Source organism: Dermochelys coriacea, chromosome 12 (assembly GCF_009764565.3).
Source record: "Dermochelys coriacea isolate rDerCor1 chromosome 12, rDerCor1.pri.v4, whole genome shotgun sequence".
Taxonomy (NCBI): domain Eukaryota; kingdom Metazoa; phylum Chordata; order Testudines; family Dermochelyidae; genus Dermochelys; species Dermochelys coriacea.
Window position 1 is genome coordinate 5,962,089 of NC_050079.1, and position 16,758 is coordinate 5,978,846.

The window sequence follows — 16,758 nt, forward strand, 5'->3', positions numbered from 1 at the left end:
AAAGGTACTATGAGGCTACAGTCAGTGTGTAAGGCAGTGAGACACCTCATCTATGACATGCTCTGAAAGTACTAATTGTGGTGAGACTGCGTTACATAGGATTAGATCAGATTCAACTAGTCGTTACACTCATGATGTTTGGAAGATCACCTTAGTCTGTATTAAAGTGCACAGTGCCAAGTTCTGGTTTAGACTAGGACACTTTGCAAATACGACCTAGACCTCTGGTATTGTAAAGACAGGCCCTCGGGGCACCATTCATACATTACACAGCACTGAAATAGGAAACATAACAAAACAAAATAGACTTTATTAAAATTAGGCATGTTAGCACCTCAGTGTAACCTGGAAAAATGGAACAGTCCAGCAGTTAACCAGTCCAGCACTCCAAATAGCTGAACGTCCTGAAGTGCATTACTATGGTAGAAAAGTACCATGACTATTACAACACGCACATTCTAAACACTCTCAGGCAGCTAGGAGGCCCAAATAGTCTCATTTATAATATGCAAGAAAAAGAGACATGCTGCCTTTTGTCTTGATGGAAGTATAGCTATCAAAGTGAGATTGATTGACCATGTTACACAAGTTAAACTCGACACAGTGTAGCAAGCATGTTTGCCAGTCTTTCCCCCATGAAAACTTGATGCAGTTGTGACTTGCCCTGAAGCCTGCACATTAGGTAACTGCAGTCTGAGCCAGGTATCAGATTGGAAAAATAAATTAAAAATGAAATTATACATATTTTAAGTACATGACTAGATCACTCATCTTCCTGGTCAACCAGCCGAGTCAATAAACAAGTAAGGAGAACTGACCCACGCATCATAGTATCAGCTGCACCTACTGAAGTCTAGCTTAGCTGTCTGGATACTGAATGGCAGCTGAGCATATGCCCACTCCCGTAAATCACCCGTGCACCCTTCAGACTCAGTAATGCCAGACTGGCATTCAGGGGACAGACTGAACTGGACAGGTGGCCAGCTAAAAGTTAGTCAGTGTTACAAAAATTTCAGTATTTCCCAACTAAAGATGATTTGTGCATTTAGAAAAGGTGTATAAAATCTAGTAAAATCTGCAGCCCAATCCACTCTGGAGTGTAATATATTCTAATTACAAGAGAAAGATCTTAAAATCCCAAATCTGTAGTTAATCAATTTAGCTTCCCCTCCATACTAACTTGGCTGAAACACAGAGTCCGGGCATTTTCTGATGTAGTTATAGGGCACGCTTTTGGTGAATTGTTCTTTCCTAAAGCACATCACTGTTCAAATGCAAAGCATTAAATATAAGCACCAAGGTGGAGCCATTCAGGTGTATCAGACCCCCAGGAGCACAGAGTTACCAATTTCACTGGCTTTCTAATAATAATCTGAAAGTTACTGGAAGCATATGATCAATCCAAGCTGTGGTAGTGTCACCTCTCTCCCCCCACAATTTTTCTGGACAGTTTTGTTTTATTGTCCCTGAAAAGTGGGGACTAACACTGGCTAGTTCCAGAGACAGTGCAAGAATCCCATACTGATGGGTTATAATGCTCCTCAATCCTGGAGCAATGCCAGGATATAATCCAAAACTAGTTGTGCCAAGTAGATTACAAGCAAGCAACAAGGATTTGCAGAGTCACTGGAGACTAAACTCATTTCACTTGTGATCTAAGCCAAAATGTCAACCCAGGTCTTTGTGGAAAAGGTAGGGTTTTAAAGCCGAGTATGCCTGTTAGTTATATTTGAGGAGTCAAATGTTTAAGCCAATGAGACAAACCGTAGCCACTAAATGCGAATAAGGTATGAAGCCATTATACCAGATCAGAATAATCCTTGTCATTGTCAAGAGCATCAAGGCATCTGTAAATCTGTAACAACTACAGGTGTAATGAAAAGAGAAAGCAATGACTACACCATACAGTAGCACTCTTTAGTTTGAAGGGATTCTTTCACACGTGAAATGGCCGTCTCTAATGGCATCAGTAATTTACTGAAGAAACATCAGCCAGACAAGGCTTCTAAGGCTCTCTCATGTCTTTGCTTAAGGAGGCCAAACAGAACACTGGTTTTCACTCCTATGAAGGACACCACACCAGTCATGGTTTTAAACAAACATGCTTTGGCAGGCAGTAGCATGACTGCTATCCAAATTAATGTTGTACCAAGTTTTGTTCGGTTGCTGACGCTCATCGCCCTACATCCACTTAGTGGTAACATGGGTCCCTTCAAGAAAAGTTTTGCAAATGCTGTCACAACACAGGGACAGCTCCTCCTGAACCAGCAGCACTGGGAGACCTAGCGCCGAGAGGGAACTGGCTCCCACCTACATTCGAAGCATGGTGTCACTGACACCCACCAGGACATGGGGCTGGAAATGCAGTGGGCAGCCAGTGTCCCCTCCCCACTCCAGTACCCAGTGGTGCTTAGGTTGGTGGAGCTGGCACAGCCAGGATGGAGAGAACGGAGCCCTGGCGATGGCTCCCAGGAAGAGGTTGGCAGTCAATGAGTTTATCCCTGTGTGACCCTGCCCAGGCTGCGTGGGCTTGCCCGTGGGCGGGCACTGGGGCCGTGGGCAGCAGGCTGGGCAGGGCAGCTCAGGGGCTGGGCTGCCAGGACCCCACAGGCCGAGGATCTCGGGCTCTCAGAGGCCGGGGCGCTTGCGGGCCCCGGCGCTGGCGGCGTGCAGCAGCCGGTCCTTCTCGCGGATCTCCTCGCGGAGCTGGGCCTCGGCCAGGCGCAGGCGGCGGATGCTGCCCTTCATTTCCTTCATCTTCACCTGCAGCAGGGCGATGATGTCCCGCTGCTCGTTCAGCTTGCGCAGCAGCTCCTCGGCCGTGGTGCCCGACGACAGCGAGTACGAGTGGTCCGCGGGGCCGCCCTCGGCCGCGCCCTCCTCGCCCGCCAGCCGCGCCGGCGCCTCAGGCCCGCCGAGCTCCACCTGCACCGTCAGGTCGATGGGCTTCACGTCCTCGGGGCCGGGCGGGGCCGGGCCAGGCTGCGGCTCCGCGGGCAGGGCCAAGAGCAGCGCGGGCGCGGCGGGCGCCGGGGCGGGGCGGGCGCGGCGGGCGCGGGCCCCCTTGCGCTCGTTGACGCCGCGCAGCGGGAAGATGGTGGGCACGCGCACCAGGTAGGACTTGCGGCCGCCCGGGAAGTGCTCGCTGCACACGCGGTGGCCCGTGGTGGGCTGGAAGGTGCTGAAGCAGCCGCTGACGCCGGCGCGCGACACGTTCTTGAGCCAGAGGCGCCGCAGCTCGGGGTCCTTGGGGAAGGTGTAGAAGTGCAGCGCCTTGTCGCGGTGCGAGTTGTTGTAGCAGCCCGGCACGCAGCACGTGAAGCCCGGCATAGCCCCGCCGGCCGGCCGCGGCCGAGAGCGCCCCGGGAGGGACTACAGCTCCCACAAGGCCGCCGCGCCCGCCGCCCCAGCGCCGCCCGCCACCGCGGAACCGGAACTACCCGCCCCACAGTGCAGCGCGCCTACACGGCGCCGGACTGCCCGCCCCACAGTGCACCGCGCCGGACTGCCCGCCCCACAGTGCACAGGGCCTGGCAGCCCCACAGTGCACCGCGCCGGACTGCCCGCCCCACAGTGCACAGGGCCTGGCAGCCCCACAGTGCACCGCGCCGGACTGCCCGCCCCACAGTGCACAGGGCCTGGCAGCCCCACAGTGCACCGCGCCGGACTGCCCACCCCACAGTGCACCGCGCCGGACTGCCCGCCCCACCATGCACCGCGCCGGACTGCCCGCCCCACAGTGCACAGGGCCTGGCAGCCCCACAATGCACCGCGCCGAGCCTGCCCGCCCCACAGTGCACAGGGCCTGGCAGCCCCACAATGCACCGCGCCGGACTGCCCGCCCCACAGAGCACAGGGCCTGGCAGCCCCACAATGCACCGCGCCGGACTGCCCGCCCCACAGTGCACCGCGCCGGACTGCCCGCCCCACAGTGCACAGGGCCTGGCAGCCCCACAATGCACCGCGCCGAGCCTGCCCGCCCCACAGTGCACAGGGCCTGGCAGCCCCACAATGCACCGCGCCGGACTGCCCGCCCCACCATGCACCGCGCCGGACTGCCCGCCCCACAGTGCACAGGGCCTGGCAGCCCCACAATGCACCGCGCCGGACTGCCCGCCCCACAGTGCACAGGGCCTGGCAGCCCCACAATGCACCGCGCCGAGCCTGCCCGCCCCACAGTGCACAGGGCCTGGCAGCCCCACAATGCACCGCGCCGGACTGCCCGCCCCACCATGCACCGCGCCGGACTGCCCGCCCCACAGTGCACAGGGCCTGGCAGCCCCACAATGCACCGCGCCGGACTGCCCGCCCCACAGTGCACAGGGCCTGGCAGCCCCACAATGCACCGCGCCGGACTGCCCGCCCCACAGTGCACCGCAGCGGGACTTCCCCGAACTGCCCGCCCCACAATCCACCGGTAGGGGATCGGCCCGGATTGCCCGCCCCACGGTGCGGAGGGCAGGGTCTGCGCGATCCGCAATGCCCTAGGTCCGGACCCCCACAGCCAGAAACTACTTTCGCCACAATGCACTGCGGCTGTCCTCCGTCCCGCTCGCTGAGATGAGACCCTGTGGAAGTACAGAAGATAAATACTGGTGTCATGGGGGCATGTGTGTTAGAGAGACAGGCAGGCCCAGTGGTTGGGGTTCAGGTCCCTGCTCTGCTAGAGAGTCCCTGTGTGATGCCATGCCATTCAAACTCTCTGTGCCTCAGTTTCCCATTGGTAAGATGGGGATGATGTTGCACCCGCTGTGTTGTAGAGAAATGCTAAGATTAAATATACGTTAAAAGAAAAGGAGTACTTGTGGCATCTTAGAGACTAACAAATTTATTTGAGCATAAGCATCCAATAAAGTGAGCTGTAGCTCACGAAAGCTTATGCTCAAATAAATTTGTTAGTCTCTAAGGTGCCACAAGTCCTCCTTTTCTTTTTGCGAATACAGACTAACACGGCTACTCCTCTGAAACCTGTCATTAAATAGATGTTGTGAGCCACTCAAATATTGCAGCGATGGGATGTAAACATTCCAGAACAAATTGGATGTAGCGTCACAACACACCAGGGAACTATGCAACTCATACCTGCTGTACTGCACCGAAGGACTTCATTCATAACCCACAATGCACTGCAGCCCTGAAACTCCCTTCCTATGCGGGAGCTAGGCAGGCAGCTGAACTACACAACCCACGTTGCACCTGTCTTTCATGCCCCGGCCAACCTGGCGCTACAAACCACCTCCCCTTTATCCAAGCATCCTGCTCCCAGGGGTGGGGCAGCATTCTCTAGAGCTCAACAGGGACAAAGACAGTGGGCAACCCAGTCCCACAATATATCTTGTCCATTCAGATCTATGCTTCCCACTGCACCCACGTACAGGAATGTTTCCCAGAGAGTGCACCTTGCCCAAACAGAATTACATTTCTCTGGAAGTACTATGCTTTTTGGAATTGTTGGCAAGTGGAATATGCCTCTGACAAAGCAACGCAGAAGGTTTACAAACTAGTAAGTGTTTCATAGTCTCACAGTAAAGCATAGGAAAATGCAGAGAAGCCTGCGCTCTGCAAAATAGTTCTTTATCATTTGCACCCATTATTCCAGTTCTGTCTTTTCTAAACAGACCTGTGCTCTGTTTGCTGAGGAAGATATATACCTTAAACTGTGTAGACCTTTAACAACACATTGTGGAGTTCCAGAGGAGGAGTACAAAAGAATTGGTTTAATTTTTCTTAAGTAAGGTTCAGCTTCCAAAACTTTGAGAAACACTGGACCTAGTTTCAGAGTTCAGTCCACCGAATGCATCTGATGAAGTGAGCTGTAGCTCACGAAAGTTTATGCTCAAATAAATTGGTTAGTCTCTAAGGTGCCACAAGTACTCCTTTTCTTTTTTGCGAATACAGACTAACACGGCTCCTACTCTGAAACATGTCCTAACATAAAATGCCTGGGCTGGGATGTATGGTGACCCCTGTGGACAGGGCCAGCTCCAGGCACCAGTATTCCAAGCAGGTGCCTGGGGCGGCAGTCCGTGTGTCGTTAAGGCAGCCTGGGTTTTTTTCGCTGCAGCGGCAATTCAGTGGCTTGTATCTTCACAGTCCCACAGTGGCAATTCAGCAGTAGCCCCCTTCTTCGGCTGCCTGTGGCAGCAATTTGACAGCAGCTCCCTTCTTCAGGTGGCAATTCGGCGCACTGCTTGGGGCGGCAAAAAGTGTAGAGCCGGCCCTGACTGTGGATTAACTTCCCTCCCTCTTCCTCAATGATTTCCCCATACCTTTTGGTTCTGTTCTTCAAAGTGAACTTTTAAAAATGGCATGAGTGTGATTGTCCCTCCCAGATCAAATATATCCTATTTACAAGAAAACAAATTTGTTTTTTAAGTGCCATCCATGCAAACTTACTGATATAGGTGATCCGTGTGGGGCTAGTCTGAAATTCAGTGTAGAGAGGTGTAAAGTGCAGAAGTAGGGCTCAGAGCCCCTGAAATGTCAGCACTTTCAGTAGTGGTGCTGTTGTGGGTCCCCCAAACACAAGTGGAGAGATCCAAACTACAGATGTGAACTCCAGAAGAACAGCAGATGAGGTTAGGCCAAAGAAGCTGCCCCCCCCCCCCAAGTGGGTGGGTGGGTGATTCCTCTGCTCTACCTAATCACTTAGCTTGGAGGGGGCAGGTGTCCATGTTTGAGGCAGCTTGCACCCACCCCCCAGTTACTTTGTGGGGGAGGGCAAGCGAAAAGCTAGATTTCAGAGTAGCAGCCGTGTTAGTCTGTATTCGCAAAAAGAAAAGGAGGACTTGTGGCACCTTAGAGACTAACACATTTATTAGAGCATAAGCTTTCGTGAGCTACAGAAGTGAGCTGTAGCTCACGAAAGCTTATGCTCTAATAAATGTGTTAGTCTCTAAGGTGCCACAAGTCCTCCTTTTCTTTTTGCGAAAAGCTAGAGAGAGCCTGCCCTACTGCAGGGCTAGAACTACCACTCCCAGCAGGCGTTGCATGGCGTCAGGAACTACCACTCCCAGCAGGCGTTGCATGGCGTCAGGAACTACCACTCCCAGCCGGTACCGCGCAGTGGGCCGGGTCGGGAGTTCTCGCGAGGTTTCGCTTGAATCGGTAGGCGGGAGGGAGAGCTGCCCGGGGCCGTTGGGTAGGGCTCGGCTCGGCTCGGCTCGGGCGAAGCGAACTGAACTCAGAGCTTCGCCTGCCCTTGGGGTGTGAGGAACCCGGCGAGTAGGTATCGGGGCTACCATCCCCAGAGCGGGGGGGCTCTGAGGGAACCACTGGTGCCCACGAGGGGGGCTCAGCTATGGGGGGGGACCATTAGTGCTTATGAGGGGCACTCGGCCCCCTTTGGGCCGCGCTTCCAGGATCCCGTCCTGAGTCTGTCCCCACCCTGCTACCTGAACAGGCCGCGCTTGCCTTTGTGTTGTTGCAGCATGTCTGACGCCAGGACTTGCCCCAGGACCAGGAGCGCTACCGGAGTCGGTGCGGACGCTGGGGCGGCATCTCCCTCGATGGCCCTGCGCCATAAAATGAAAGCGAGGGTCCAGCAGTCCGTGGGGAGAAAGGTACCATTTGCGCCTCTGATGCTTTGATATCACCTTGGGATTGTCTGACTCTGAACCCAGAAGTGCCCACATAGAAACCAAAAATGTGATAAAGCAATCTTCAGTCTAGCAGACTACTTCTAACAAGATCCAATGTCTGAAAGAAGTAAGACAAATTCAGACGTGAAATAAAGTGCAGATTTTTAACTGTGAGGGTAATTAATTATTGGAACAACTTACCAAGGATAGGAGTACTTGTGGCATCTTAGAGACTAACAGATTTAATGCATCCGATGAAGTGAGCTGTAGCTCACGAAAGCTTATGCTCAAATAAATTTGTTAGTCTCTAAGGTGCCACAAGTACTCCTTTTCTTTTTGCGAATACAGACTAACACGGCTGCTACTCTGAAACCTGTCATTACCAAGGATAGTGGTGGATTCTCTGCTATTGGAAACTTTTTAAATTAAGATTTGATCTCCTACAGGATCTGCTCTAATTCAAGCAGGAATTAATTCTGGGAAGTTCTATGCCTGTGTTAAACAGGATATCAGACTAGATGATCATAATGCTCCCTTGTAGCCTTAGAACCTGTGCAATGGAGCATAACTGAGTTCACACACTGGAGCTGTAAGACATAAATCTGTTTGCCTGCCTGAGGCAGCGTTCAGGTGGTGGACTGTCTGGTTTTTAATACAAGTAGTTAAATGGTTTAAATGAGTTCAGGTGATTTGAAACAGGGTTTTCAGCTCTCTCCTGTTTTTTTTTTCCATAGGAGACTGATCAGTCACACTAGCTAAGCAGTGTTTCTCTTTCCAAGATACATTATCTGATAGAAGCACAGTTCTGATTGTGCAGTACTCTCTTTTTCCAGCAATAAAAACTCAACTACCTGATAATGCTGCTGCTGCATCACTTTCTTTGGTAATAGCAGAGTTCTTCAATCTCTGCTTTGCAGATCTGCTCTCAAATATTCTGCCCTTTTTATTAATAATATTTCTACTGCACTAGCACATTGAAATCAGGGTCCCACTGTGGTAGGCCCTGTACAAACATAAAGAGATGATCTCTGCCCTGAACAGCTTACAATGTCTAAGGCAAGAGACAATAGGTGGGTATTGCATACAGATGGGAGAGCAGTAGGAAACAATGTTTTTTGTAAATTATTAACTAGTAAATGCTGGAGAGGCAGAAACTCAACAAAAAAAAGTAAGTCCTACATGCCTGGATCTTCCCAATTTCACACCTCTAAGGAGAACAAAATACTTGAATCCATCATGTGGATTGGAGAGCAACATTTTTGGTCTCATTTAGCTGTTCAGCTTGGTTGTGCTCTTTTATTTTTCAGATATGGCTTTTGTGGGGTTGGGAGAAAGGTGGCTCATGAAATGGAGACACCCATTCATAATTAGAGCCATGCATAGTGTCTGTTTGTCTTTTAAGTGATTTAGGACTGAAGACAGTCCATCATGGTAAAGTGAAATGCAAACGCTGCTAAAGAGCAAATGGAGGATGGTATTTTTGGGGAACCAAAGAGAGAGATAGTAGGATCTCTGATCCGAGGAAAATACACCATACAACTGTGTGGTTGGAGGCTTTAGCTAGAATAACTTTCACCAGAAGATATGTCCTTAACACTTTTTCTTCTAAGGTTCAGGTTTGTTGGTGAAAATGAGAGCTTGAGTTGGCCGTCTTTGATTTCTCCTCCAGCACTTGTCTGATCCAAGGAGGCAAAGCATTTCTGACAAAACCTCCCTGCCAAAGAAGAGACCAACTATTCTCCCTGATCTTGATAATGATACACCAAGGGTGGTGCTCAGAAGAATCATCCAGACCCGTAAGTTGAAAATCCTTCTCCAGGAAGGTAGACAGCAGTGAAACAATTCTTTAAAGGATCTGGGGAGTGGGAGTTGGTTTATCCGATGAAGTGAGCTGTAGCTCACGAAAGCTTATGCTCTAATAAATTTGTTAGTCTCTAAGGTGCCACAAGGACTCCTTTTCTTTTTGATTACTCTGTTGCACAGAGGAGGAATTCAGACCATTTTGTGATTCCCTCATACAAAAAGGTAGGTATCAGTGTATTGCAGCTGAAAGTGTCATGCAAGAAGTGTTCACTTTCAAAATAGTGTGTTTCACTTTTGCAAACATGGAAGAGAATTTCTGCCACTCTATCTTTTAGTATTAGAACCACTGGACGTGCATAGAAATGGTGCCTTAGCCTTTATGGCTACACTAGAATTTTCTAAAAAAAATTTAAGGCTGTCAAGCAATTAAAAAAAATTAATCATGATTAATCTCCCAATTAAACAATAATAGAATACCATTTATTTAAATATCTTGGCTGTTTTCTACATTTTCAAATATTGATTTCAATTACAACACAAAATACAAAGTGTACAGTGCTCACTTTATACTTTTATTACAAAAATATGCACTGTAAGAAAGAAACACAATAAATCGTATTTTTCAATTCACCTCATACAAGTACTGTAATGTAATCTCTTTATCATGAAAGTTGAACTTACAACCGTAGAATTGTGTTTAAAAAAAAAAAAAACGCACTCAAAAACAAAACAATGTAAAACTTTAGAGCCTACAAGTTCACTCAATCTTACTACTTGTTCAGCCAATCACTCAGGCAAACAAGTTTCAGAGTAACAGCCTTGTTAGTCTGTAATCGCAAAAAGAAAAGGAGTACTTGTGGTACCTATGCGGTGTATTGCACTACAGTACTTGTATGAGGTGTATAAGGTGCCACAGGTACTCCTTTTCTTCAGACAAACAAGTTTGTTTACCTTTGCAGGAGATAACGCTGCCTGCTTCTTGTTTACAACGTCACCTGAAAGTTAAAACAGGAGTTTGCATGGCACTGTTGTAGCCAATGTTGCAAGATATTTACGTGCCAGATGCACTAGAGTCATATGTCCCTTCATGCTTTGCCCACCATTCCAGAGAACATGGTTCCATGCTGATGACAGGTTCTGCTTGATAACGATCCAAAGCAGTGTGGACTGACACATGTTCATTTTCATCATCTGAGTCAGATGTCACCAGCAGAAAGGTTGATTTTCTTTTTTGGTGGTTCGGGTTCTGTAGTTCTTCACGTCGGACTGTGCTCTTTTAAGACTTCTGAAAACATGCTCCACACCTCGTCCCTCTCAGATTTTGGAAGACACTTCAGATTCTTAAACCTTGGGTCGAGTGCTGTATCTGTCTTTAGAAATCTCACATTGGTACCTTCTTTGCATTTTGTCAAATCTGCAGTGAAAGTGTTCTTAAATCGAACGTGTGCTGTGTCGTCATCCAAGACTGCCATAATACGAAATATATGGCAGAATGCAAGTAAAACTGAGCAGAAGAAATACAGTTCTCCCCCAAGGAGTTCAGTCACAAATTTAATGCATTATTTTTTTAACAAGCGTCATCAGCATGCAAGCATGTCCTCTGGAATGGTGGCTGAAGTATGAAGGGGCATACGAATGTTTAACATACCTGGCATGTAAATACCTAGCAATGCCGGCTACAAGAGTGCCATGTGAACACCTGTTCTCATTTTCAGGTAACGTAAATAAGAAGCGGCCAGCATTATCTCCTGTAAATATAAACAAACTTGTTTGTCTTAGTGATTGGCTGAACAAGAAGCATGACTGAGTGGACTTGTAGGCTCTAAAGGTTTACATTGTTTTGTTTGTGAGAGCAGTTATGTAACCAAAAAATCTGTTTGTAAATTGCACTTCACTTCAGTACTTGTATGAGGTAAATTGAAAAATACTACTACTTTATCATTTTTACAGTGGAAATATTAGTAATGAAAAGGAGCACTGTACACTTTGTATTCTGTGTTGGAAATTGAAATCAAATATTTGAAAATGTAGAAAAACATCCAAAATATTTAATAAATTTCAATTGGTATTGTTTAACAGTGCGATTAAAACTGTGATTAATCGTGATTAATTTTTTTTAATCATGCGAGTTAACTGCAATTAATCGACAGCCCTAAAAATTTTCACTGCTGCCAACTTTGGATCAGCTGCACTAGAATATGGGTTGCCAGCTGCTGCCTGAGTTTTTTTTTTTTGTTTTTGTTTTGTTTTTGTTTTTTTAATGCTACTAATCATAATGAAACCTAGTCAGTAGAAAGCCTTGCTGCAAAATTAATTGTGAGCTTGCCATGGAGTATGCAGGTCTCACTTGGAGAACTGATTGGCATCTACTCCTATCCTGCCTCCACTGTGGCATCTTAGGCAATGAAGAAATATTTTATCCTAGTTTAGAAATAGGAAGATGGTAACCTGACGAAAGAGTGGGGTACCCATCATTGCACTGCCATATTAACTTTCTTACTAGTTTAATTTGTGGAAACGAAGTACTCTCTCTTGACAGAGCCACAAGTTTCACCTCTGGTTCCTAAAATGAGTGAGACCAAAGAACCTGAAGAGCCTGGATCAGAGCCTCCATCTGAGAGAATTTCCAGTGGGTAAGTAGTTTCCTGTCAACTTGTTAAGTATGGATAGAGTTCCAGCTTCTATCGGTGGTGGTAGTGGTGGTGGTGGGGGATCGGAGTTTCTTGACCTTATCTGATTTAAAGGCCAGAGTTTCAATGTACTGCACAACCACTTCAAAAATATTGGTGTAAATGTTTTTAATACATTAGCCTTAAATTCCTGGAAATGTAATTCTTTAGAATAAAAAAAGAAAAGATGTGGGAGAAAAGGGGCTTTCCCATCCAAGTACAGTATAATTTATTGACATGCTTTCTTTCTTCATATCCTTATTACTTAGTTGGTTTGTGTCTGGGAATTTGCCTAGAATGTGTCAGTAGTGATCGTGGAGGTTTCACATAGACTGGTGCAAAAAAAAAAAAAAAAAAAATCATCTTGCAAGTTGCATTTTCACTTTGGGCCAGATTGGATCAGGAGGTGCTCATCCTGCAAAGGGCAGGGAGTTCTAAAAGACCACCTACTGCCAGGCAATGGCATGCGGTAGACGAAGGCTTTAAATGCAGATGACTGCTTGAAAGAGAGGTGGACTGATTTGAATTAGGAAATCTAAACCACCTCTTTTTATTGTTTTGTTTGTGTTTTCTCCTTGGTTAGCTGGTATGAGGCCAAACCACGTTCAGACTATTAGCTGTCTGCTTATCCAGATGCCTCATCTTAACATTAGGTGTAATTTTATACTTAGACATTAATTTATTCACCAAAAAAATCTTTCTTTATATATAAATAAAAATGCCTTTTTCAGCTCTAGATACTTCTCTTAACACACAAAAAATACTCAAACATCATACAAACTGTTAAAACTGTGCCTATTAAGAATGAAAAGGATACAATCATCTTACAAACTTCACTTCTGTGTGAAAACTTTTTACATACTATTGTTACAAGAAACACTAAGATCACTGCAACTGGTAGATAAGGGAGAAAATACATTTCTGCATTTGACAGCATTTTGTGTTTAATCACTTTCATTGTTTCCCTTGTATATTCATTTATTCGTTTCCCCCAGTTTGTATGGGTTATTCACAAAACAGGGAAAAACTATTTTAAAAAATGAAAATGTGATTGCAAAACCACAAAAATTTGCAGGGGAGTTGGACAGGTGCAGTTCTAGGAACTAACTATTCTCCTAAAATAAACGTATTTAGGCTTGTGATTCCAGGATGCAGGCTGAAATGAACTCTTCACTAAGTAACTGCTAGACACTGCATTGCTTCTGACATTGTAACTATATAGTAACAAGACCACAGTATCTGGGCACTGATGCTAAATTATAGTTTGTTGGCAACCTGAGAAGATTAAGCAAATCGTATCGTTCTCCCCCTGCAGCCTCCCCCCTTTCCTCCAGTCAGTCATGGTCTCTAACCTACTTAGCAAAGTTCCTCCATCTACTTTTGTAAACTTGACTTTATGCCCAGTGTAGTGGAAAACGGAGAAGTGACTTAAGGTTTTCAAAGAGACAAGTTGGGGGATGTAATATCTTTTATTTGTCCAACTTCTGTTGGTGAGAGAGATCAGCTTTTGAGCTGTCATTAACAGTTACTGCAAAGTAAAAAATATTTTGCTCAAAATAATGACCTAGTGACTCTTCCCATTTTTTCTATACATCTGTGAATTTTCTTACAATGTCAAATAACCGACCTTAAAGGTGACCTGCAGAGTATTTTTGAGCAAGTGGGTCTCTGCACCTTTTTCTTTCTTTATGATGAAGAAAGAAACCATGAGAAGGCTTTTCTTTCCCTGGTTTTGGTGATGGAGTTTTTGGAAGTCTCAGACAATGTCTGTTGTCCAGCTCTTATATCTTAACCAAAGGGAAGGAGGAGTTGGATCTTTAAGAGACTTCCTTTGTCAAAATATTAACTAGTCATTGAGATTAAATAGTTGTAAACAAAGTTTTCAGTTGTCTGGCTAAAAAATCCCTTCTGGCCATTGCTCCAGTTTTCGTTTTCTTGGTACTTGTGTTACTGTTTTTCCAGTTGCTCTACAGCCTTCCAGAGCAGTTGTGAAAAACAAGCAGATACTTCTTTTCTAACGAGTCTTTCAGGTTTTTTCCTGTCATAAAGAAGTAAAAAAGGACACCAGCCCGTTTTTTTTCTCCTTTCAGGTATCCTTTAATAATAATTGCTTGCCTTAATCTTGTAACAAAAGCAGTGAAATGCAGATGCACTTCTGATCTTCCCCAGCAGATGTCACTGTGAGGGGAAAAAAACATATTAAAATGTTAATGAATTATATATAACTGAATGGTGCAGGCACTTTTCTTCTTGCAGGGGATGCCAAACTACACAGTTCCAACAAGCATGCTGCTCCCACTGAGGAGTATCCTACTGACTGCTCTGCTCCAGTCCCACTGGCCTAGGTGCAAAGGGCTGAGAAGGGGGTGCACCAGGGCCTAAAGGAGCATTCTGTTGTCCTGTAGCCATGGAGCTCTGCAGATCCAATAAACTGTAACGTAGTGGGGATAGGCATTGTACTGGAATAAGATTGTTGAAGATCTTGCTCCCTCAACAGTGTTGGGATTTGAACTGTTTCCACCCCCTGAGATCCTCTCCACCATCACCACATTGCCCCTCTCCCAGCTCAGTCTTGCTCCCTCCCCCACTCTGTTTACATCTCCCTTCAAGCTTCTGTGCCCCTTTGCATCCCCCTCCACCAACAATGGAAGTCTGAGTCTGACTGCTGGGTCTACCTGGAACTCCACAGACCATGTGGCTGCAGAACCATCTCCCTTCATCTTCCTTCCATTGCCTGACAAGCTTCCAATTCCCTTCCACCAACATCTGCCCTACCTCTTCTCTGCCTACCATTCAGCTGACTGTCTGTTCTTCCCGTCACTCAGAGGGTCAGCATTGCCCCCTGTCCTCCCTCTGCAGCAGGTTTGAGTCAAGCTTTGCTTTCACATGGGAGGGCTCTTGCCAGCATGGAGGGGCAGAACAGGGCAATTTTTTATATCTTCTTTCCTGCTAGTTTTCTGTTCCTGGCCCAAGTCCCTGACTAGATAAGCATCTTTCTCCTGTTTCCTATATTCAAGTATCCCTGATGACATTTCATGATGACTCCTTGCTATTTACCAAGCAGTACAGCGATCTATGTTCATTGCTCTCTCTTGTTCTTATGGGGGGAGAATTGTGAAACTGGGTTGAGTGTGATCTGATCCTTCATTTTTGCCTTAAGTTCACAGAACCCTTCTGTCAGGGCTCATTCCCCATTCTGGCACTTCAAGTGCAGAAGGTGGGGGCCCACAAGGTTTGTAAAAATTAATACTGGCCACTCCAGGCTTGTGTTAAACTTCTAAGGGTACAACTCTTCTCTAACCTTGGATGGGTAGATGCTGCCACCACCCCAAGTACAAAAACCCCCACTTTGAGAACTCAGGAAGGAGCACTTGGGAATTCCTTCCTGTGGGGTACACTCATGCCCCTTCACCAGGGAAGAGCTGAGAAAGGAAACAAAGAAAATCAGCTGTTGCCACCAGCTAATTAAACAACATTATGCACAAACCTCTTGGGACACACAAATCCAATCCGGTTCTTAAAAAGGTAAATTTTTATTAAAAACAAAAAAAGTCTTAAAAACTCAGACTATTGCTAGATTTTAAAAAGAATCACTTATAAGGAGTAAGCATCAAAATAACTTTCTTGAGGTTCAGCTTAAAGGTTTAAGCAAAACAAAAGCACCCGGGGTTAGCACAGAGGAGTCCACAAGCCTTACAGAAATAAAAGAGAGAAACCTAATCGCGTCTTCCTAGACATTTCCTGATCTACTTGCATATCTGGGGTTTCAAATGAGTAGTTTCTAAGTATGATTTTATGATTTTTCATACCTGGCACAAGCTTCTTACAGCATTGCTGCTCTGTGTCTCCTCTCTGGAGAGAAAAACCACAGATAGATAAAAGGAGAGTCTTGTTTCAATTTTAAAAAGTTCTAGCCATCCCATTGGCTCTTTTGGCCAGGTGCCCACTCACTTTCTTTTACCTATGCATGCAGTCAGACTTTTTAACCCTTTACAGGTAAAGCAAATAGAGAACAGCTACTAAAAGCGATTTTTGTAGCTAACTGGCTGGCTGGGTGTCCATAACAGGGAGCCTCCTCCACACCTTCATTGAAAATATGCATTTGGATCTCTTTTGCTCTCTTCCTTGAAATCTGCTTTGGTTGGTAAGACAAGTGAATGGCACCTTCTTGTATTTGCTGACCCCATCGTTGCTTAGTTCCTCATTTCTGCTGCTCCAAAAGGTAGGAAACAGAAATGAATGTTACTGCTGCTAGGAACTGAGCGTACCTGGATGGCCTGCACTAAAACCTTGGCTTGTTTGTTTTGATAGCCTGGAAATGCATCTGCCGGACTTTGTTCCTGAGGGCACAGTTATGACTGCGTTACACATGAGTAGGAAGAAAAAGAAGTTCAGCATTTCTGAGTTTGAGAGACGAGCAGATGAGCGACTTCCTCGAAAACTTGGTAAGGCAGATCAGGGAACTCCTTGCTTGACTCTGTACTCCCAAGGTTTTCAGCGAGCTTCAAAAGAGATTTCTTGAACTCTATAGCTACAGTAGGTCAGCTCTGAGCAGCTTCTCTGTTCAGCAGTTCCTCCCCAGGAAGCGGTGTGTGTTGCAAGTACAAAAGAAGTGCTCTGGAGGTGGGTCGAAGGCCATCTCTTTAGATTAAAAATAAACATTGTTGAGCTATTAAAACCACCCAAGTTACAAGTAACTGGCTCAT

At 46.5% G+C, this 16,758-nt stretch overlaps 2 protein-coding genes across 10 annotated transcripts in view; one reads left to right on the top strand and one right to left on the bottom strand.

Moving 5' to 3' along the window:
* Window positions 1-290: 290 nt before the first annotated feature.
* THAP11 (THAP domain containing 11) lies at window positions 291-3,491 on the bottom strand. Its single transcript, XM_038368109.2, has one exon. The coding sequence runs from the start codon at window positions 3,328-3,330 to the stop codon at window positions 2,629-2,631; it is 702 nt and encodes a 233-aa protein (XP_038224037.1). The 5' UTR covers window positions 3,331-3,491; the 3' UTR covers window positions 291-2,628.
* A 3,438-nt stretch (window positions 3,492-6,929) lies between these two features.
* CENPT (centromere protein T) overlaps window positions 6,930-16,758 on the top strand; it is a 38,562-nt gene continuing 28,733 nt past the window's right edge. For 2 of the 9 annotated variants that reach the window (XM_043495169.1, XM_043495170.1), the window contains exons 1-5: window positions 6,964-7,224; window positions 7,430-7,562; window positions 9,250-9,376; window positions 11,923-12,016; window positions 16,364-16,497. In XM_043495169.1, the coding sequence (XP_043351104.1) occupies window positions 7,431-7,562; window positions 9,250-9,376; window positions 11,923-12,016; window positions 16,364-16,497 (487 nt within the window). In that variant the 5' untranslated portion in view covers window positions 6,964-7,224; window position 7,430. Of the gene's footprint in view, window positions 7,229-7,429; window positions 7,563-9,249; window positions 9,377-11,922; window positions 12,017-16,363; window positions 16,498-16,758 lie in introns of all 9 variants that reach the window. The other 7 variants (XM_043495171.1, XM_038368097.2, XM_043495172.1 and 4 more) reach the window with 7 other exon arrangements.